Consider the following 23747-nt stretch of genomic DNA (forward strand, 5'->3'; position numbering starts at 1 on the left):
TTTGATGTTATCCACGCCTATTTTATATACTTAAAATTATACATATCTTACAAATTAAAAACAATAAAAATCATCTACTAGCCTCTGCTTTCATTTATCGATAACGTTTTTTTTCTTTCCTATTGTCAAAATATGACAAATATTCAAATTTTCTAAAATTAATAGACATTTAGGGAAAAGTTTAAACAAATTTGTGAGAAATTCACAATTCCATAAAGACAAGCACTAAAAACACATTTTTTTTTTCTAAGACTACATCAAAATATTTGGAACCAGATAAACTGATACAACTTGGGTTTTCTCTAAGTAATAGTTATTTTCCTAACAAGTGCGGAAAGTGATACTTTCCCGCACGCGACTGCAGTTGTCCCGAACGACGCGGAGCGGAGTTCGGGCAAGCGGTCAAGTGCGGGAAAGACACTTTACGCATGAGTTAGGAACATTATTTTTTCTACTACCGTATATACATAAAAGTATACCAACCCATTTTTAAAAAATTATTTTATTCCAACAAACATGATAATATACAAAATTTTAACTAAAAACTATTAATTATTATAAATATTAATATTGAAAACACAATTTGTTGTATTCTGTAGACTAGTAAGAATTGCCGGCCCAGTGGAGTTATCTGGTTCCAGTTTCAACTGGAAGGTAGATGACGTCGGTGAAGATGGCATCGGTTGCAGGTCGCATAAAGATGACGATGACGGTGACGGCAACGGTTTTAATTCATTTGTAGTACAGAGAAACTTTTTACCATCGAATAGTGGGACCATAATGTATTAGATTTCAAAACCTTACTTAGGTCTGAAAAATACGCCAGAAATACCTCTCCCTTATAAGTTTTGGCCCCTTTCTCATTACACCACTGACACTTTCAAAACTAAAATGCGTGCGGGAAAGTGGGTTAAAACGCACGGTCGTAGAAAAAATTATTATTGAAATTCAAGCCGATTGCATTTTCTGTTTATTTTACTGGATAAATTTTACGTTTATAAAATTCAGTGAAAGCTAAGAATTCGTATTAAACAATTTAATGATAAACAAACCTAGTGGCTCTGAAACAGATTACTCGTTGCAAAATTTAAATAAGAATGCTCTCATCTACTTGTTTTTTTTTATTAAATTTCTAGTTAATAGTTGATAAGAGTTGGGGTCACATGATAACTTCTTCATACATATAACATCAACCTAAGTCTGATCGGGTCAGTATTCCTCTGTGCAAAAATTGAACTGATCACATCGGGGGAAAAAGTGAAAATTGTAAGTAGTAAATAATAATTCGTTTATACTAGTTAGATGTGAAAAATTCATTTTAAGACAAAAATAAATTATCAGTTCATTATTTTATTATAAAATAATTATTTATCATAAGAGCTTTCTCTAGTTTGGAACTTTCTGGAACACTTATTTCATCTGCTTTTTAAATGTCACAATGATGTTAATACGTTTCTTTTCAGTACATTTTGCTGAAGTACGTAGCTGGTTAAGTTTTCAGATCCGTATTCTCATACATCGTTTCACAAACCTTCCACCATCCCCTAGTAAATTCTGATGTTTAGGACGTTCCTTTTTAAACGAATGTTTGTCGCGCTATGCATTCGATATTCATGTAAGCAATGACCTTCATGTTTGATTTTAATTGACATTATTTTTGGTGGCGAGGTTTTCCACAGAACGTTCGTCTCAAGGATATAGAATTATACTCATCTTCGGTAAAAACTTTACCATTATAGATTTCTCCAATTCCATATTGTCTCTTAACAAATTTGATACTGACTGTTCTGTTAAAACGCGTTCGGATTACAGTTCTTCCTGAGAATAGAACCATTCATACTCATACTCTTTTAGCTTGCATGCTGGACTGAACATCTAAAATATTCGCATAACGTTCGAATCACATAAACATTCTCTACCTTTATCTTTACACATTCCTTTTATTCACTTGATATAATCATCAATAACTACCTCTACAAGAAGTAGCCCTGGCATGCCCAGCCGTGGTAAATGTCTGGAATGATATCAGAGTGCCAGGCTCGGTTACTATCATTGACCCAAGCATCACTGCCAAGGTTGGCCCTTGCTTGGTTGCCTTAACTGGACCATGTGTACTAGTCAACACAGGGCCAAGCTTGTAAGCCCTTCTTGGTACAACCTTGGCTAAAGACTGGGATGATAACTGCGTGCCAGGCCTGAGCCGTGTTTGGTTGTTATATTGAATTATAAATTTAGTTAACAAAGTTAATTGAAAAGCAGGTAAAAAGACGATTTATCTTCAAAATATGGAAAGAAAAAATTGAGCGATAGTGCAATCGACGGTTGACATAAACATATTAAGCATGCAGTTGGGGACTTGAAATTCTTTTCTAACGTCGGTCACAATCGGATACTTTCGTATATTTGGTAGAAATGAGAATGGGAGGTTTTTGTCAAAGAGTAGTCTGGGCTGGGAAATTACAGACATGGCCAAGGCTAGGTTACCCAGATCTGGCTCAAGTCTGGGTTCCCATTGAATGGCCGAACTTAAGCTCGCCAGTCTTAAGCCAACGCTGGGAAAACACGCCAATGCACGGCTGACCAGACTAAATAATGGAAATAAAAATTTTTTTGTCCCTCGTATTCTCAACTAAGATTCACTGAAGGTCACAGATAAGGACATGTTTTTGTAGGGTATGGTTAATTTCGTGAATGCTTCGGATATAGGAAAATTTTCCCTTTGCAGGGCTGGGGTTGTGGTGGTTCTTAGGAGGCATTTCTATTAGTGTGGTTTTGGGTCATTGTGTGTATGTCTGCCCGCTATCGCGTGAGGCATAAAAACTGAGATAGTGGGAGCTAAAAATGGCTCGAAGAACCCAACAACTTTTGGAGTTATTGATGAGCTAATTTGATATGCGTTGCTTCGTTGAGGCAAGCACTGTATTGTTCCCTATTATCGGCTATTTGATTAATTAACGGAACCAGATTAATATGAAAAATCTGAACTAAGCTTGATTTCGAAGGAAAGAGGCCTTCTAGTGGAAATCCAAGTGGTCATAAGAGGGTCTTTGGCAGTGGATTTGTTTGAATCGATGGTGCGAATCACGTATCGGGATTGTAGGTCATTTAGACGTTTCTGAAGTCGGAAATAACACTACTATTAGATAGTTAGTATATAAGAGATATTTTTGCAATTAATTTTACGTAAATCTAAGAAAATGAATTTAAAAATAATGTTCCATATAAAGTTTTAGTTAAAGCTAATGATACTGACGTTTTAATCATTTTATTATGCAACATACATAAAATACCTAATATGGAAATTTGGCTGACAGTCGTCACATAATTGAAAAAATAGTATTTTTACTCAGGTATCGGCGGAGTTACGTCCTATTTTATATCCTCCATTATTCCATGCGTGTACTGACAACGATTATTCAAATACAATTTATAATAAGATGAAGATCAGGCCTTTAAATTTTTTTGTTGATAACGAAACCTTCTAAAGAGTTTTTATATTATCAACAGATGCAACGGCGTTAATAAGGCCAAATACCATATATTTCAAAAACAGTATTCAGCGACGAAATGAATGAAGAAGTTTTGAAGAACGTTCCTAATTGTGAACCAAAATTAATTTTACCTTGTGGGATATCGTTAAAACAAAATTATTGGGAACTATTTTTATAAATTGCATATGGCAAAATGCAACTGGACCATGTTGTGTTAGAATCAATCCACAATATTACAGATGGTCAGTAATAAGTTTAGATCCAACACCCAAATACAGTTAAAGATTATGTGTTGGCACCAAAGAGTTGTATTCAAATGAACACCAACAAAATATGAACGAAAACGTTGATATACGAGTGCTATTTTTTTTCAACCTCCCATAGGCTATAAATAAACGACAAATTCATATAAAACCAAAAGAGTGGTACACTTACGGTTACTTCTCGACATAATCACCGGAGAGATTGAAATATTTGTCATATCTGTGGACAAGCTTTTCAATACCCCCTTCAAAGAAAGTTGCCGCCAATGAATTCAAGTAGAGTACAAAACAGACCTTGAAACTTCTGGAAATTCCGTAGACAAAGCAGTAATGTGCGGTTTCATGAGGTTTCCCCATACATACGACTCATTCTCTGATGAATGTCTGTAGCACAACGCCGACTGACGCCTGAATTTCAACAATGTGTGAGCTTCGTAGTCGCTTACAGCGCATGCCCGCTTTCTTTTGCCTGTGTAGCGTCTGCACAGAGCGATCGGAGGTTGAAAAAAAAACGGCCCTCGTAGATGTTAAACCCGATTATTTGGATAGTTGTAACAGTGATACAGAGAATGAATGAAACTAAATGAAAAAGATGATCAATAAAATAAAAATGTTATTATACAATTAAGAAAGAGGAACAAATAAAACAACTTCGTTATTATAGACAGATTCCATAGACGTTTTCAATGAGAAAACGGCTCTTTTCTCATACGATACGATCTGAACACTGCACTCAAACGTACCTGAAGCAAAAATTGTTCGTGGCAACCTCCTTTGCGACCATTTTGAACCGACAACTAAGAGTTATTGTAAACAGTATCTCATATGAAAGAAAGGTTGAAAAAGTTGTATAAGATAAATCAAAAACCTTCCAGAATGGCACTGGTGTAGACAAATGGTTAAGTTGGGAAGATGAATTATAACCTAAAAGAAATGTGGCGCTACTCTTATTTAACACATTTCAACAAACACTTTTTCATATACACAAATTGTTTTACCTTCCATAAGTAGATAATGGCGTAAATTTTATTGAACAAAATTATAATTGCAATTTATATAGAAAATTAGCTACACTAAATTCAATTACAGGTAATTGCGGCTAATTTATGATAGGCTAATATTTTGTATAATCCCTTAATATTCGTACTACAAAAAAATAGACACCGCAGACTCGAGCAGTGGGATTTTAGGCTATAATAATTAATAATAATTAAAGTAACATCAACTTTTCTCCATAAGAAATTTTATGTCTCTAATTGAAAACATATCGTCCCACGATCATTTTCCTAAATTCTCTAATAAATTTTGCTGGAGCTAACGACGAAGCTTACAAATACAGCTCAACGCACTGGAAAATCATGTTTTTTACGCTAACTTTTCCATTTTTTGCTCGCAAAGAATAGTAGACATCAAACTTGTAAGAAATTTCATACTCTATAACATCATCCCTTAATTTTACAAAAATTGTTAAACAAATGAAATTAATAACACTCGGAAATATAGAGAAAATGTTTCTTAAAAAGCTCGTGTTATCCAAATTTGAAACTTCAAAATGACAGCCGCGTAAACTGACTTTATATTTTTGAGATGCGGTTTGCTATGAAATCGACAGAGTAAGAGTTGGAATTTAATATTCAATATTAACAAAGTTTTTAAAATCTTGTTTATATATATATATATATATATATATATATATATATATATATATATATTTCAACACTAACTCCAGCGGATATGTTTTCGATTAGGGACATAATGTTCCTTAAGGGAAAAATTTGATGACGGTTTCCTAACTTCCCGGATTACAATATAATGTGAACGTAGGTATCGACTTGTTAGTTTTGGTTTTAAACTATTATTTATTATTTAAAGAAATGTTTCCAAATGAATTAGGTATTATTATTTACTCGAATAATATATTTATAAACTGTTTTCCATGACGCAACAAAAAAATATCTCCAGTTCAGATGTTACTGTAAACAATAAGCAATATTTTATATAATCTTAATTAAGAAATAATAATGAAAGTTCTAGATCCTTTGGCGATCACTATATTCGATATTCTCGTTGCATACTGGAACCAAATACCAAATTAGTGCCCAAAGTTTTATTTCTCACTAGATTTTGACGTGAATTTTGTTATAATAATAGTAATAGCTAAAAGTTGTTAGATTAAAATTAAACGAAATCAATAAACGCATCAAATATGGAGGATCATAATGTTGGAAAAAATTCATGGGTCGAATAAATGATTTGATTGTTACTTTATTATGATTGATTGATTGACCTTCTATTTACGACTTCTTTTTTGTGACTGAAGTGGATTTCGAAAAATAACTTTCCACGAAATTAAAGTTATCTGACATACTTTTAATAGAATTGGGTTTAAAATTGAATAATATAGTTATTTTTGTTTCAAGGTAACATGAAGACACCTATTCTGTTAATAGCAGTACTGGGGTATACTTGTGCTAGTCCGAACGGATACTACCACACGGAGTATAACTACAAAACCTCACAATCTTCATTTAGGAACAATGAGTTGGAGCACAAATCAGATGATCAAGGTAAGTATTACAACGTAAAAAACGATTCTTTTCCCAATATCCAACAAACTGTAAATGTGATTAGTCAGTCGTACATTATCAGTACTACAAATTTCAATTTAAATAACCAGTTGCGGAGAGATCTAACTTCTTTACAATATTCCAACATGAATAAGATGTGTCCATTTAAAGACATAAATCACGTATTGCAGTACGCAGCAAACACTCCACGTTTGCATTTTAAATATTAAATTGTAGTGTACCACGTAACTCTATGCCAGATTTGAAATACGTTCTTTATGATTAAGAATTAAGAATAAAAGCCTGATCTTTGACACGTTGCACGTCAAACTCAGCCCATGGTACAAATCTCCATTTTTCTTTAGATACAAACATCGAAGTACCCTCCAGAAATCCACTATTACTTCTTACACCTATCTATCCTTTATCTGTTGGTTCTAGAAAACCTGTGGATAAGAACAGCTTTATGTTATGTCCAATTTCCAGGAAATTGGAAAATTTGGAAACCAAACTGTTCCATTTTTTGTTCTTCATCTTCAATAAGGAATATTAGTTTTTCCTTCATACTCTTCAAGTATGACAAAACTAAAACAATATTTGCATCAGATTCATGATGACTTCCACAGATAAAACAATCCGCTCCGAAACTGAGCAGTGGTAATACTGCAGCTAAGTAGAGGAAAAGCAGAGTGTAGTTGATTTAATCACTGGACACGTGAAAGTCGGCTGTCACAGATACAATAGAGGAGGAAACTACGATATACATTCTCTCCAAATGTCAAACTCTTATTGAAGAAAAACATAGTAAAATACTGAGATTTGACGTAGTGGAAAAGTCTTGCTCCAAAGTCTGCCACGCCCGGAGTATTCGGGATATCCTCCATGTATTAAAGCGAGGGCGGCAACGGGAACCAACAAGGCGTCCTCTTTCTATTATTAGTATATAGTTGATGGAAAATTAAAAGCTTGTTTACTTTAAGGTTATTATAAAAAAGATGGTGATTTAGAAAATCGATACAAGCCCATCGAAGATTCCAACAGTGAACATTCCGAATATATCAATCCCAAATTTCATAACGCTCAATATGGGTACGACTACAATAGAGACACAAACTCCTACGGCCACATGAGAGCCGGAACCTACGGAAGTATCAATAATCAAGAAGTAGAAGATATGGCGCATAGCAATAGAATTTATGGCAGCCAGGCTGGATATAGTAAGTAAAAATTATTAATGGAAAACACTAGTCAACAAAAAAACTTCTGACATGTGATAATGTTACGATTTATTTATATTTATAAACATTAAAAATATATATACTCAATTTATTTCCAATATTTTCGGAATTATTTAATTATGAAATGAAAGCTTCTTCATATTTGGATATACATACGTTTGGCTCACAAAATCTTAAAAATCGGATCACCTCTGCTCATAAATTCCACAAGAAGTATGTAAATTGAACCCGAACATTGCCTTTTTTATATGTATATGACCTACAGACTCTTTAGTCGGTGTTTGAAACGTAACTGTTGTGTATTTTTTTTTAAATAGTCTGCTTGGTTTCTACGTCACGTCAATTCAACATAAAAAATTTAGTAAAAATAGTTGGTGTACTTTTATCGAAATTTCAAAAAAATTGATAACTCCTTTACCATTAAGAGTGGCTTAGCGTATTTTTACTTTTTCGGGAAATGCTTGTAGCTTATTTCTTCTAGATATTGGCAAAAATTACTGTACTTTCACTAATTACTTTCACTGTAGCTTATATTCCATTCTATCAGTATATATCTGCTAGTTTTTCATTCAAATTTTCAATCCAAATTTTGTAATATTGGGTAAACTGTTTGCAAACATATTCATATAGGTACTTTTTTTTCATTTTTCCCGGTCTCAAATAATAAATTATTTGATTTATCCCATGACTAGAGCTCTAATCAAGGCTCTATACATTGAAAAACTCAACGAGAGTTCATTAAGCTTGATGATTATTATGTATTTACAAACATTCTGATATCTACATCTACCCTCAAAATACGATTTTTCATAAATTCAGAAATTTTTCCTCAGTTTTAAACGTAATACAACAAAATGAGGGTTTTTCAATCTTCCTTAGTATAATTATTTTACGATAGAAATCTCTTCCATCAACATATTTTGGATTAGCGTACCTGAGGTTTTTCACCAATTTCTTGTCATAATTTTGATTTTTATCAATCATATAATCTTCATACAGAACAAACCTTTTGCTATTCTTTTTTATCTTTATCTAAAATCTTTCTAGCCGGCAGCAGTTATGGAAGTTATGGTATGACCTCAAACCTTAGATTGGTGACTTCCCGTCTTCAGCAACAACTAGAGAGAGAAATTCAAGATATGATCCGTTACAACAGCTTAAATTCGCGAATGGACTTAGCTGAGTTAGAAAGGGAATTGAGACAAAACTTAACAAACAGACTCGACAACGAATTAAATCTAAAATATGGACAACAGCTTATTCGAAGCGGAAAGTCTTATTCTATGATAGGTGGAAGGTGAGTTTTCGATGGATAAAACATAAAATACGTTTTGTAATTAAAATGCTGTTGATGACATAGTTGAAAAAGTATATTTTGTACATGTAACTGGCCGAAAAGTTCGAAGATTAGCATAGAAAAAATCTTTTTCAAATGACGAAGTTTTCCTGCGACTTCGTCGTTTCACTTTATATGCGACAATTTCTCCTACCAACAAATCGTTTAAGCCAAAAATTAGTTTTCAACAGCTCTAAAACCCAATTCAATACGAGTCTAAACCAAGAGCTTCGCAACAATTATCTCTCTTTTTTTTTCTGGCAAAGAGATATTATAAGTGGAAGCATCAAGCCTTAGCCCGCTCTGATTGTGAGATGTTCCGTCAGACTCCATTGAAAGAGAGCGACAATAGTTTTTTTGTCTCAGTATGTTGTTGCCTCTATCTCTATGGTTATTGTATCGTACAGAGACCAACGCTTGCTCAGAAAAATGATTAATCGCGCAATAAGGATCAAGAAGTCGTGTATAAGGTATAACTCTTTTCAGAGGACCACAACCTTTTATAGGTTACAAAAAAAGACCTCCAGCTATGGATAGGAATAGGTTGAAACAATCGAAGAGATTCCTTTCTTATTCTACTAACTGGTCTTAAAATGCTTTTGCATTAAGCAAAGATAAGGATAGTTACTGAGCCCTGTCAGGTGAACTACCACCTGACGAACATCGAATAAACTCCTAACAACTCTTCTCGTTTCTACATGGAATGTAGAATGAACACCTCCTCTATGAGTGCGAGGCTATCCGTATAGACAAAGGCTAAGGTACTTACTTCCAAGCATTTTTAAGCCAAAAAAAGTAAGCCGGCATAGCCCCCAGACAAGTACCTCACTTTGCAGAGTCTTTGCTATTTGACGGGCAAACAGGTAGATTCGCGACGTCTACGCACTATCTCATCTAATCTAAATCTATCCTTTATGAATTGCAAGAGTATAAATATAAAAAAGTGAATGATGTACCACTTCTAATCCTTTCTTAAGATCTAGCAGGCTTTAAAAGAACACTTACTATAACAAGCTAAGTTAATATTTCTGTTTTTTTTTATTTTTAGGCTGCAACCAACCGCCAACTACGACTATCAAGAACTCCTAGATTTGAGAAATCAATTAGAAAATGTATTACTTAGTCAACTCCGTACCCAATACAACCAGTATAACCAGTACAGCTACTCAAACAGCAACGCTAATAATAATTACGCATACACAACGACTCAAAGACCTTACTACACCACGGTAAGCTACAGTCCAATTTATCCAACAGTTTCTACTCCAAGTTATCCAACTTTCTCTACCCCAATTTATTCAACCTATTCTACTCCTACTTATTCAACATACTCAACTTACTCAACTCCGAGATATTACACGCACAATCAATACAATAATATTCAAACTCGATACACTCCAATCACCAATCCTGAAAGTATTACTTCCATTGCTTCAAGAGTACAAAGTCAATTGGACGCGCATCTGAATAATATATTAGACGAAACGCGAAGAACACATTTCTCCTCAAGTCAACAATACACCTTAACCAATCCCGAAGTACTTTTAGAGCGATTAAGAACCGAGTTGAGAAATAACATTACGTACCATTTAGACGACGTTATTAGACAAAACTACGGTAGTCAAACGCAGAGAGACGGATACATGTACTCAGTTAGTCCTAGTGGAGCATTGTCCAGCGATTACAACTACAGTTTAAGAGATTTGGAGAATTTAAAAGAGCAAATTGAAAGAAATTTAATAAATAAACTAAACAGAGATTTCGAAACATTCAATAAGAGGTAAGAATTAATTCGAATTTTATATCTTAAGTGACAATTACTATTCAACAAGTGTTAAAAAAACCACAGCAAACAAAGAATTAACAAATTAACGTTTTCGTTTTCCATTTTATTATGTTATTTGTTTTTATACAGCTGGTCTTCTAGTGCATCATATAGAAGCCAATCAAGTTACGGTACAAATTACGGAGCTGGTATTAGTAATTACAGAACTGGTACAGGAATCGGTACTTACGGAACTGGTACTTACGGAGCTGGTACTTACGGAGCTGGTACTTACGGCGCCGGTACTTACGGATCTGGGACTTACGGAACCGATACTTACGGAACTACTCCTACTTATTATCAGCCAGGAATCAAAACTAATGAATATGGTTCAAGTGCATCGGCACATAATACTTACGTGTCGCAAAGTACTGGTAACATGGCCGAATTACAGAGACAACTTCAAGCCGATCTTTCTAGGCAGCTTAATTTGGCAGTAAATAGGGAATCGGCCGGATCCTATACTTACAGCCCACAAAATTACCAAGCTTCATTACAAGAATTATCTAATCAACTGAATAGGAATCTCACCAGGCATTTGCAAGAGTATAGGTTAGTTTTTTTTTGAATATTATTAAGTTCGTTACATCATTGGTTCAATAATAATGCAAAGAAATATTGTCAAAATACTATATTCTAGTACACAGATGATTTAAGAAAACACATAGTTCGATTGATGATACTAGTACAATAAAAATATTGAGGTTGTTACTAATAAGTTTGAAATTTCTCGTGCTTTTTCGTACATAGACGAGCCTCTGCAATTCTTAGTGATGTTACATGAAAAATAATTAGATAATCCTAAACCGAAGCACGGGCTACTCTGTTAGACACTGTATATATCTAAATGGAACATTTATTTTCACTATTTTTCCACGTCGATTTTTTTTAAATGTAAATATAAAAATTCCAAATCTTTCTTAAAAATTCCATAGAATCAAGGCCGTCTAACAGTAACATTAATCGATATCAAGGAGCAAACAAAATTTAGGCTGGCGAGTTTCCAATTTCTTTCAATTATCCATCAAAAATTTTTCCAAAAATTCCGCAAAACACCAGTTTTAAATTTGGGAACGTAATGGTAAATGCGTTCTATCTTTCTAAACTTAACTCGACGGTCTTCCTTAAATTATAGTGCAGAATCTAAGTCCACAGTTTCTAAACTCCTCGTCATTTGCCTTTCAAAAACAAATAAAATTTCACAACGACTCTCTTATACAACTGTCAAACGGAAACTAAGTATCCAAAATGGATGAAATTTTATTGATCTTCAAGTTGCGGTCAGAAACTTTTCAGACAAATCTCATATGTGCTATATTTCTTCAAACTTTTCATATTATACTACATATAGTCTATAACTTGTAACAATGGAAACAATTTTAATGGTATTTTGACTAATGATAAATATTCCTTAAAAATGGATAAATATTTATCAGTATTGACAATACCACCTATAAAGTATAACCGCCCGAATTCTTTGGCGGCCGACATCACCCTCCACACTGGATTACAATAATCGTATAATAATAATACGAAGTCTGGCTATTAAATAACGATACTGGTTTAATAATAAAACTTATTCTACATTCGAAAGCTCCCCTTAAATATACTCCGCTCTCCTCGCCACACACCTTTCCATTGATCGATGCAGTGCTGGAAGTCTTATTTGGTGAGTGCCTTTAGGAGCTCTGGCGTTTTTTGCTTAACCGCTTCCAACGACTCAAATCGGGTCAGATTTTTTGGCACCAACTTCGTACAGACTTCATGTCAAGTGTGATTCCTCATGTAAAATTTTTCCAACAGTTCCTTTATCGGCGTTTACACCCTCGGCAAACATCCAGATGCTCATTCGACGATCTGCACGCACAATTTGCTTGCTTTTGGTCACTGTTTCCGGAGTTGAAACAGTCACAGGGTAACCTGGGCGCTGATCATCTTCAGTGTTCTCTCGGACCTCTCTAAAGTGCTTACACCATTCAAAAACACGTGCACGAGATAGAGAATTGTCACCATAGGCCTCTTGCAACAATTTATAGCACTCAGTCGAAGTTTTTTCCAATTTAACGAGAAATTTGAGATTGATACGTTGCTCGAGAGCTTACGAGGAAAAAACTAGTTCGTTTCAAACCGCTTCTCCACAAATACTATAATAGTGACGGAAACGTGTTTCGGGACGTACATAGACAAGATAACTAGATACCCAACGCACTACTCGTTTTTTACCCCACCCATCCAGGGCGTCGTCTAGGCGCGCAGTTGTATAGTCAATCAATAAATGCCAGTTTTGACAAATCTTCTATAGTTACCCCGATTTTCATTAATTTTCTTCTAGTAATAAAGTTTAAAGTTAAAGAAAACACTTCTCGAACATGTTTTGGGTGGAATATGAAAGTTTATTAGGTGTGCCAATTGAAAAAGTTCATAATTCATATACGTGTTTTGTGATTGTGAAAGTGCAGTAGAATACTAAAATATCGAATACATTATCGACATCAGTAAGTGCGATAATTTGGTTTATTTGTGTTTGTGTGTAAATAAAGCCATCAAGACGCAACTATTCAATTTGTACAATCGAACGAATAAAGCAACAAACATGCATAAGTGAATTAAACAAATACCTAAATTTTGATTCAATATTTTGTGACCGATTTAACAATGATGATAACAAAACTAAGTAAGTAACGAAATGAAAAAATGGTCAGTGGATCACTGTCAATAATTATATCTACTGCTGTCTTGGTTTTGGAGCCTAATTGGATAGGTTGGTTTTTAAGCCAAAAATAACTAGATTTCTCCCTAGAATTGAAGCTTTCACGCGATAAAAATGGCACCGAACCGATGATGTTGCAAGTGCGAGATATTGCATAAAAAAATCAGCTGATCTTCATCTGCGCGTGCTTTTTATCAAAAAATTTTGCACCTCGCACATTGTATTGCATTATGGCAAGTGGCTGTATGAGCTGAATAAAATCAACTGGAACGAAAACAATACCGACAAATATTTACATCCATATATTTACATTTAGATATTGAATGTTCCGCTCATCAAAAGTACTCACTAGTGTCCATTGCGTCAATTTTTTGCAGTCAAACAGTTTTGCTACCAATCATTCCCACAGATGTACCAATTGAATTTGAATGCGTTCAATTCAAGATTGATATTGACAGTTCATAAGTATCAAACGATGTCCGTTTACGGTTAGATTTGGACATGCAAATATTTCTCAAACAGACACGTGGCAAAATGCAAACTGATCTTCGTAATTTGTATTGATTTTCTTTAGTTGATGTTATTACTTTACGATAAAAATATGTTTTTATCAATTTTTATTCAACTTCAACAAGAAATAAAATAATGGAGTATGTTGTGTCCATTAAGGCCGATTCATAAACTTGACTTTTCGTTTGCCGTTGCCGTTCGCGGATGAAGCTTGCCGTTGGACGTTCGTAGCAAATTGTAACGCCCTATAGGGTGAAGAATTTTCACGGCACACCGCCAAACTTAGAGAAACCTTAACGTATTTCCTCGATATCCACGTGAAATCTACGGCGAGTAAGTTGTGTCCATTAAGGCCGATTCATAAACTTGACTTTTCGTTTGCCGTTGCCGTTCGCGGATGAAGTTTGCCGTTGGACGTTCGTAGCAAATTCTACGTAGCCCTATTCCTAAACCAAAAAATTTTGTTATTCTTTTTGACGTGTGTAATTCTTTTTGTTTTCGTGACATTTTTGTGGTTTTTGTTTTTAATCCAGTATTTATCAACGATATTATGGCTAATAAAGAAGAGTTTTTTTATTGGGATAAAGATAACAAATGCAAACGGATGTGATTGGCTTTTTTCTATTGCTACGAACGGCCAACGGGAACTATGAATGGCCTGTACTCGTGCACTCAAAACTTGGTCCTATAACTGAACTCAATTTCGAATTCAATATTTTTTAATTTATTTATAAATTTTGATCTCCTTCTAATGGAAGAAGCAAATCCTTTTTCTTGTCATGAATATTCAATTACCTTTCCCGAAAAAATATAAGATATAACATAAGTTCCTTTGATACAGGCAAAATGAAGATTACATAACGTATTATCCTCGCCATGCAATTAAAAATTTCATATTTCACTACCACGCAAACCAAAATATTTCTTGTTGTCGATTGATCATTATCGATTTAATATAGAATTTTATTTGTCGTAGCGCAAGTGGTTCTTACGCTGCACACGGTAATTTTAATAGCGCCCAAATGGCAGATTTGAGATCAAGACTTGAACATAATTTAATGAATCAATTACGAGAAGGATTGCAACAATCGATGCAAACTCACAGTTCGTACAGTAGTAGTAGCAGTAGCAGCAGCCTTGGAAGTTACCAAAATGCATACGGGTAAGCAATGATTTCTTAAATGAATTTTAATCAAATAGATTCATCACTGAATGTTGTCTCCTTCAAAACAAATCTCTCGAGAAACCACACAGCGTTAACGATTGCACTCCTCATAGAAGTACTGAAATTGGGATACTTTTATAGGCTTCAGCCAACCATAGTTTGTTTTCTAATGTCCCAAAATAACATCTTATTGTTGATGAGTTTTTAATTTTGGGAAGGGGGACTATCTTCCACTCGGATTAAACTGTTCCCCGATCATCATTCTGATCGTCAAGCAACGATTTGAACTGGTAAGTTATCGGATTTTGTCGAAATTTTTATCAGTTCTTATAGTTGAGTATAGTACCGTTGCTTGGTTTATCTTTGATCGACTGTTGTCCTTCTGAAAAAAAGTTTTGCAAAATTGTCCGAACAACTGTGCCCAGATCTGAGGCAAAATCCGGTAGCACACTGTCAGTCATTTCTAGAAATAATCATAATCTACTGACTCAACCAAGTCGCCGTGGCGAAGCTCATGATTATATTTCAACACCTCTAATATCTGTGACTTCAACCAATAGATGTGACTCTAATAATCGTTGTATCGTTGCATATATAATATAAAAGTGACATAATCGAAATCCAAATTGTTAAATAACAAATAATAATATTAAATTTCTTAACGTACAGTACAACACACGTTCTTGACTAACAGTTTCTGGACTGCCTTATTCAAGTTGATGAACTATTTGTTGCTTCATTCCCTCAATTTTTCTTGTAATAGTTTCATTTCAAGTATTTCATTTTAATGTATTTAAATTTTCCTCGTAATAATTCTATTTATTTCTATATTTATTTTACAGCAATGGCTATCAGACTAGTTGAAATAACTACCAAATACCTGTGGTGGCTATCGGATAATGAAAATGTGATTTTTTAAAATAGAATTGAAGTGTATTTTTTTAAATATATATTAAAAAAGCTTAACTATTGAAATTACAGTTTCACCTAACTAAAAATGCTAATATTTTAACTTCATTTTTTTACTAGCAATTGACCGGTAACTCCACAATTCTATAATATATAACACCTGCACGAAACGGACAAAATGACAAAATAAAGTTTGTAATTCGTTTTCTTTTGTACCCTTCGATCGAGTAGAGACCTCGAGTACAACATTTTGCTAATGCATCCACAGTTATCCCTAGTTACTTATATTGAGAACACCTTGTGGAGTGAATCGTTAACAGACTGGAATGTTTATGAACGCCCAGTTGTTCCTTTGATCTATTCTGGACTATTCTAGTTTTTATTTATTGCGATAACTCCCTTTTCATAGAAATTTGTGAGTTATGCTCAATAACTTATAGATAGAACGAATTGTACGATATACCAATCATCCCTAAATCAGTTTTTGCCTGCCAAAAAACGTCCTCACCTTACCAAAAGAGACAGTGGGAGTGAATTGTTTGATTTATTGTCCTCTTCGACAATATAGTTTGTCGTATCCAACAAATAATTGAAGCAATGTCGAATCTCATCTGTAAACAGAACGTTTCCCCAATAGCTGTAGCTGTAGCATTGGAGGTTACTTCATTCTGCGAACTTTTAATCTAATCTCTATCTATCTAATAGTTTTATCGCTTGTTCATGTCTTTTGCACTTATTCCGGGAAATTAGCGATATATGACGCTATTCAGCGTCTGTTTCATAAAGACTACAAACACAGTACAGTGGTTATCTTCAGCGAGCCACGTTGCAGTAAAATTGTTGTATATGACAAAAAACAAAGGAATTGAGAACGGCATCTGAACAGTTCTGTTCCGGAGGAATCAAGCTACAATTCAAAATGAACAACAAGAAAATGAACTATCAACTTCCCTGAGATTTTGTCTGTTTCCCTAATTATGCCAAAATGTATAATTATATTGTACATTTTATATATGAACTGCACTATATATTACAAAATCAAAATATGGGTTCACATGTTAACTTATATTTTGTTACTGCATTTTTTTCTTGATTTATTGATAAATGTGAAAAACTTAAACATATGCACATATCGAAAATATATACTGAAATTTTGGTAAAGTAACTTCACCATACCGAAACAAATTTTAGTCAACACAGAATTAATTCTGATTCTATTTTGATTGTAAATTATTCTGCCGGAAAATCTGAACTTCTCAGAATTCTAATATAAATATATAATTAATATAAATGGTAAATGGTCTTTTCTAAACACAGGAACAGGTCTTTTTGCCCCGGTGATTTGTGCCAAGTTTATAACTTTGGATTAAGTATTTGACTTTTTGTAAATTCACGTGAAAGTAAAGTCCTTCAATTGCACTTATTTGATACATTATATATCAATAAAAATGAGATTCATATAACAATAATAATTTATTAAATACCCTGGGATAATAATACACTTACTTTTTCTTAAATATCCATATGGAAAAAATTGTAATATCCTGTTGAAAGGAATATAGTACTAAGCTTTGAAAAGCATAAAAAAATCCCCCTGTTCATATTTCTATATATATATATATATATATATATATATATATATATATATTTTTTCAATTTGTTAAACCACAATTTTCCAAACCATAAATATTGTGATAATTACTAAAAGCGAGTTAATGTACATCGGACTCGCAGAACTGTTGAAATCCTATAATACTAAATATTAACTTTTACTAACAGTAGCCATGAATATACAAAAACAATTAAACATTCAAATAAATTTTAATAACAATTACTAAATGTAACTGAATTAATATTATTGCTTGCAAATTAGCTAATCCGTAACATAGTTACATATATAGTAACCAATTTCTACTAAATTTAAAGCATGTGATTTGAATATCTTTGCTAAATATAAATTTTCAATGCTGTAAACTCAACGAAGTTCACCACAATGACTGGAATTCAAAAGCTAGGTTAGTAAAAGATATTTATTATCTACACCTATTTCATTATTTGATAAACTCCAATATAAATACTATTTCTAAAATTAAATCTTGACCAGCAATAATTTATATGTATTGCTTTAGTTGAAATTATTAATTTTTATATAATGAGTATTAAAACTTGTTTTTTTCCATTACAGATCCAGTATTTGTTGCCAAGGAGACGATCCTACAACTTACCGTAGATTAAAACGTTCTTATGGACAATTTGAACAAAATTTGGGACAAGAACAGGAAGATGTAGGACAGCAACAGATAGAAGAAACGGCGTGGAAGCCGTGGGAACGTGATAGCGGTCACATGTCACATCATACACCGCACAGTACTTACCACACGGCTACATATAACACACACCAAAAACCTGCATACTTTGATTGGAGATCAAGAAACCACAATAATGGATCACCTCACCTGTCACGCGGCAAATTGCAAGTAGATCAATTACAAGACGATCTGGGCCAGCAGCAAGAAGAAGTAGAATATGTGAATATAGGTAAACAAGATGAAGGAAACGATTACCAAAAAACTACACACGATAAATTACATTTAGGAAGCTTGCACCGGCAGCAACAAGATATTGGACAACAACAACTGGAGGACTTCGGTCCACAGGTCCAAGTAAATAGACTTACTCATGGCAAAATAATCAGTAGCGCCGATCAAGAACAACAAGATCTTGGTCAACAGCAAGAGGACGTGGGATTGGATTATATTCCACAAGTAAACAAATACCGTACATTTACTCATGGTAAAATCAGTAATTCTGATCAAGAACTACACAACCTTGGTCAACAACAGGAGGAAGATGAATTTACTTATGATCCACAAGAGCAAGTAAACAGATCTCATAAACTTACTCATGGTAAAATACTAGGTAACCCTGATGAAGAACAAGATGATCTTGGTCAGCAACAAGAGGAAGTTGGATTGGGATACGCTCCCCAAATAGAAGAGAACAGATATCTTGGTCATGGTAGAATAATAAGTAACGCTGATCAAGAACAACAAGATCTTGGCCAACAACAAGAGGAAATTGGATTGGGATTCGATCCGCAAATACAAGTGAACAAGTACCCCAAACTCAGTCATGGTAAAATAATTAGTAACACTGCTCAAGAACAACAAGATCTTGGCCAACAACAAGAGGAAGTTGGATTGGGATACGCTCCCCAAATAGAAGAGAACAGATACCCTAAATTTAGTCATAGTAGAATAATAAGTGACGCTGATCAAGAACAACAAGATCTTGGCCAACAACAAGAGGAAATTGGATTGGGATACGCTCCGCAATTACAGGTGAACAAGTACCCCAAACTCAGTCATGGTAAAATAATTAGTAACACTGCTCAAGAACAACAAGATCTTGGTCAACAACAAGAGGAAGTAGGCTTGGGATACGCTCCCCAAATAGAAGAGAACAGATACCCTAAACTTAGTCATGGTAGGATAATAGGTAACACTGCTCAAGAACAACAAGATCTTGGCCAACAACAAGAGGAAGTAGGATTGGGATACGCTCCCCAAATAGAAGAGAACAGATACCCTAAATTTAGTCATAGTAGAATAATAAGTGACGCTGATCAAGAACAACAAGAGCTTGGTCAACAACAAGAGGAAGTTGGATTGGGATTCGATCCGCAAATACAAGTGAACAAGTACCCCAAACTCAGTCATGGTAAAATAATTAGTAACACTGCTCAAGAACAACAAGATCTTGGCCAACAACAAGAGGAAATTGGATTGGGATACGCTCCCCAAATAGAAGAGAACAGATATCTTGGTCATGGCAAAATAATCAGTAGCGCCGATCAAGAACAACAAGATCTTGGCCAACAACAAGAGGAAATTGGATTGGGATTCGATCCGCAAATACAAGTGAACAAGTACCCCAAACTCAGTCATGGTAAAATAATTAGTAACACTGCTCAAGAACAACAAGATCTTGACCAACAACAAGAGGAAGTTGGATTGGGATACGCTCCCCAAATAGAAGAGAACAGATACCCTAAATTTAGTCATAGTAGAATAATAAGTGACGCTGATCAAGAACAACAAGATCTTGGCCAACAACAAGAGGAAATTGGATTGGGATACGCTCCGCAATTACAGGTGAACAAGTACCCCAAACTCAGTCATGGTAAAATAATTAGTAACACTGCTCAAGAACAACAAGATCTTGGTCAACAACAAGAGGAAGTAGGCTTGGGATACGCTCCCCAAATAGAAGAGAACAGATACCCTAAACTTAGTCATGGTAGGATAATAGGTAACACTGCTCAAGAACAACAAGATCTTGGCCAACAACAAGAAGTAGAACTGGGACATTATCCACAAGTACAAGTAAACGGATACCATACATTTACTCATGGTAAAATCAGTAATGCTAATCAAGAACAACAGAATCTTAATCAACAGCAACAAGTAGAAGATTTAGGCCAACAAATTGAAGAAACAAGTTTGCATAAACTTCCAGTTGAAAATTTACATCATGTTGGCCAACAACAACCAAAGGCAAATAATGTTGACATTGCCAAACAAGTTGAAGAAATACTTTTGAATTCTAACAACAACCACGATATATTGTACAATACTGATCAACAAAACCTAAGTCAGAAAGTTGATGATAATAATTTGGATCAACAACAAGTGGAAGAAGTTGGTTTCCACAATGTTACTCAAGGGAAATTTCAACCTATGCATCAGCAAGAAGAAGATCTAGGTCAACAACTAGAAGATGTAATTCATCAGCAAAGTAGTGGATGGGATGTAAAGCCACACATAACGTTGGAAATACAAACGAAACCCATAGATATAGGACAAAAACACTATATCAACCAAGATCCAGAGCTAAATGAACCTGGCGATGGTAAAATTGAACAAGTTCCCAATAGTGGTTTAGATTTAAATCAGCAAGTTGAGGAGATCGACGTCAAGTCATCTAAGGTGAATATTTCTTCTTTCATAAATTATTTCCTACACATTTAAACAAAATCGCTTGTTGAGTCCAGCTCTCACTCATTGCTTTGGTGATCCTCTACACACTGCTTTTTTGAGGGATTACGGTCTATAGAAAGTATAACAAATTTGTGTTCATCTATTTGTATCTGCTTGACTAGCTTGATTATGAACATAGCATCAATTTGCATCCAATGTTATTCGTTATTCTAAAAACTTTGTACTTTGTTGATCTTAATTGAAAAAGTACACGCTAACAATTTTTTTTACTTCCAGAAATCCAACGATTTACCAGATGATATTTCTAAGAAAACCGAATACATACAAGAAGATCTTTCCAAAAAGTTAGAAATAGCAATTATGGCATTTTGTGGTACCGATAAGCTTAATGTTGTAAAAATGAGAGAAAAATTAACAGAAGAAGTCAAAAATAACGTAACAGAAGAATTTAATAAGGAATCCACTAGAGACTACTTAGAACATGATTTGCATCTAAGCTCCGCTCAAATTCTAAAAATTAAAACGCTAATTTTAGAAAAATTATTTGCAAAACTAGAAGCAGGTATAGAATACGCTAAGAGAAAATATGGAGAGCAAACAATATCTTTCAGTGACATGAACGAACCTGAGATAACCAATTTCACAACTGAAGATACACAACAACCCGAATCGTCAACTATTTCACAGAATGGTACTATGCTCATACAAGCTACAAGAAAACACACAATTATAACCAGTCATACTCAAATTCACAACAACAAATTTGGTGTTACTGATCAAAGACAATATATAAGTATTCCTCAAACAAGAGTGGAAGCTGAAAATGAAGCTGACTCTCTAATATCAGTACTTAGAAATTACATTCAAAAGGAAGTTAAAAGAAATGAGGTACCTGAAAATGTGGGAGTACAAACTTTTGTTAGTAATGGTACAGATGATAATGGTGGTAATTATTATTCTAGAACCACTATATACAGAGGAGATAGTGAAAATGTTGAACCAAGTTTTACACGTACTATTTCTACTTCAAGTTATTTAAGTGGTGACAGACCTTTTCATGATGTACAACAACAGGAAATTATAGGTAGAAGTATCTTACATAAAAATCCACAGACTTATAGTGATGAACAACTAAATGGAAACAGTATTTTTCCTAAACAGCAACACTCTCACTATGGTCATTTTGATTTGAACAGTAATATCTCGCCTCACCATCATTCCATTTATAGTGGAGGAGAGTTAAATGTGCCATCTAGTTACAACAAAAAAATACAGGAAACATCGTTTTCTAGCCCTCTGGAACCTCATCATAATCATGATAGTTATGGTCAACAACAGCCAAAAATAGATTGGCAAAAAATTTTAGGTGGAAATTTTGACCACAGTTTTCATTTTAGCCAAAAAGATGAAATTGAATATCCAAAATTGACTCAAGGAAAAGTAGGTTTTAATTTTGGTCAACACCAAGTGGATGATTTGCACCTAATGCCCAAACACCATGAAATCCAACAGCAAATTGAAGACAGTAATTTGCCTAAATTTACTGATGAAAAATCGCCCAATGCAGATCAAAAATATAGAGATCTCGATCAACTGCGGCAAGAACAAATTGAAGATAGCCTATCTCATATAATCCCAAAAGGAAAATTTCATCTTGATGATCAGCAAAACCAGCAAGAAATAGATGATCGAGATTTTGATCAAGTTACAGATGTCATATATAATAAAAAAAGCCAAGGAAAATTGGAAGTTAGTCCAGTACAGCATCAACAAAAAATAGAACAAACAGAACAAATTCCTGAAGATCTTAACTCAAATAACGTGCATGTGGATGATGAGGTAAAAGATCCAAAAAAAAATGTTGAAAATCTAACATTCTGGCAAAGATTTACCCAAAAAATGAACAATGGTGCAAATGCAATAAAGCAGAAAGCAGCTGTTTTAAAACAAAAGGCAAAGGAATTAAAAGAAAAAGTTATTGGTTGATTGTAGTTCTAATTAATTTATGTTTATATTTAACTTATTCTAATTATATTTTTCATTTAATAAAAAAATAATAACAAAAAATGGTTTCATTTTAGCCAGATCATCAATCAATGTGCAGGTTACATTAATATGCCTTGCAAACTAGAGATTGGTATTGAATTAAATTAATAAGTTTGTAAAAAGTAAATATACGCGGAAGCTTACAAAACTATATACATATTTAACTAGTTAATAAGAAATAGTTTTTCAAATAATCAACTTGAAAGGGTGAAATTGTTATAAAACTCACGTCAGCCTATATTTTCCCCAATTTGGTAAAACTAAGTTACCATTTTGCAGGGGCAGATCCAAGAGAGACCAAGCGAGCCCTGCAACTCCCCTCCCTCCGTCTAAACTTTTTATATGTGAAATTACTGATGAAATAGGGAATGAAATTAAAATACCTTAAGTAAGAAACAAATAAATCAGTCAAAACAGTCAAAAAATTATTGTGAGGCATATGTAGACAATCACGGTACATTTTACTTTTGAAGCTACAAGTTTCAGTTAGCTTTCAGTTAACTGAATGTGCAAATGCTTTTGGAAATATTTTTTTAAGGAGCAATGCATGAGGTGAACACTCATTTTCTTCTGTAACGAGAAAAAAACGTCGTTATAAACAACAGTACCTATCGGACAAAACATTTATAGGCTTATATTAATAAATATCAATTAAGATATGCCAGATATCAACAATATAACTGACCA

At 34.0% G+C, this 23747-nt stretch overlaps 2 protein-coding genes across 3 annotated transcripts in view; one reads left to right on the forward strand and one right to left on the reverse strand.

Annotated features, from left to right (window-relative positions):
• Positions 1-23747, reverse strand: part of LOC130896216 (DNA mismatch repair protein Msh2) — a 47575-nt gene that overhangs the window by 22936 nt on the left and 892 nt on the right. Inside the window, exon 1 of one of the 2 annotated variants that reach the window (XM_057804155.1) lies at positions 3927-4011. The exons of the other annotated variant lie outside the window; for it this stretch is intronic. The gene's annotated coding sequence lies outside the window, so the exon portion shown is untranslated. Of the gene's footprint in view, positions 1-3926; positions 4012-23747 lie in introns of those variants that run through there. 2 annotated transcript variants of the gene reach the window in all.
• LOC130896211 (uncharacterized) lies at positions 1012-23081 on the forward strand. The gene is made up of 9 exons (XM_057804144.1): positions 1012-1266; positions 6175-6321; positions 7302-7538; positions 8607-8856; positions 9944-10675; positions 10811-11272; positions 14917-15102; positions 18200-21002; positions 21291-23081. Exons 2-9 carry the CDS (start codon positions 6180-6182, stop codon positions 22998-23000), a joined length of 6522 nt encoding a protein of 2173 aa, XP_057660127.1. The 5' UTR covers positions 1012-1266; positions 6175-6179; the 3' UTR covers positions 23001-23081.

This window comes from Diorhabda carinulata, chromosome 7 (genome assembly GCF_026250575.1).
Source record: "Diorhabda carinulata isolate Delta chromosome 7, icDioCari1.1, whole genome shotgun sequence".
Taxonomy (NCBI): Eukaryota; Metazoa; Arthropoda; class Insecta; order Coleoptera; family Chrysomelidae; genus Diorhabda; species Diorhabda carinulata.

Bases quoted from the DNA above. Each gene is read 5' to 3' on its own strand.
- LOC130896211 (XM_057804144.1), top strand. From the start codon at position 6,180: ATGAAGACACCTATTCTGTTAATAGCAGTACTGGGGTATACTTGTGCT. The intron at 6,322-7,301 runs GTAAGTATTACA...GTTTACTTTAAG, and splicing joins GCACAAATCAGATGATCAAG to GTTATTATAAAAAAGATGGT. The intron at 15,103-18,199 runs GTAAGCAATGAT...TTTCCATTACAG, and splicing joins AGTTACCAAAATGCATACGG to ATCCAGTATTTGTTGCCAAG.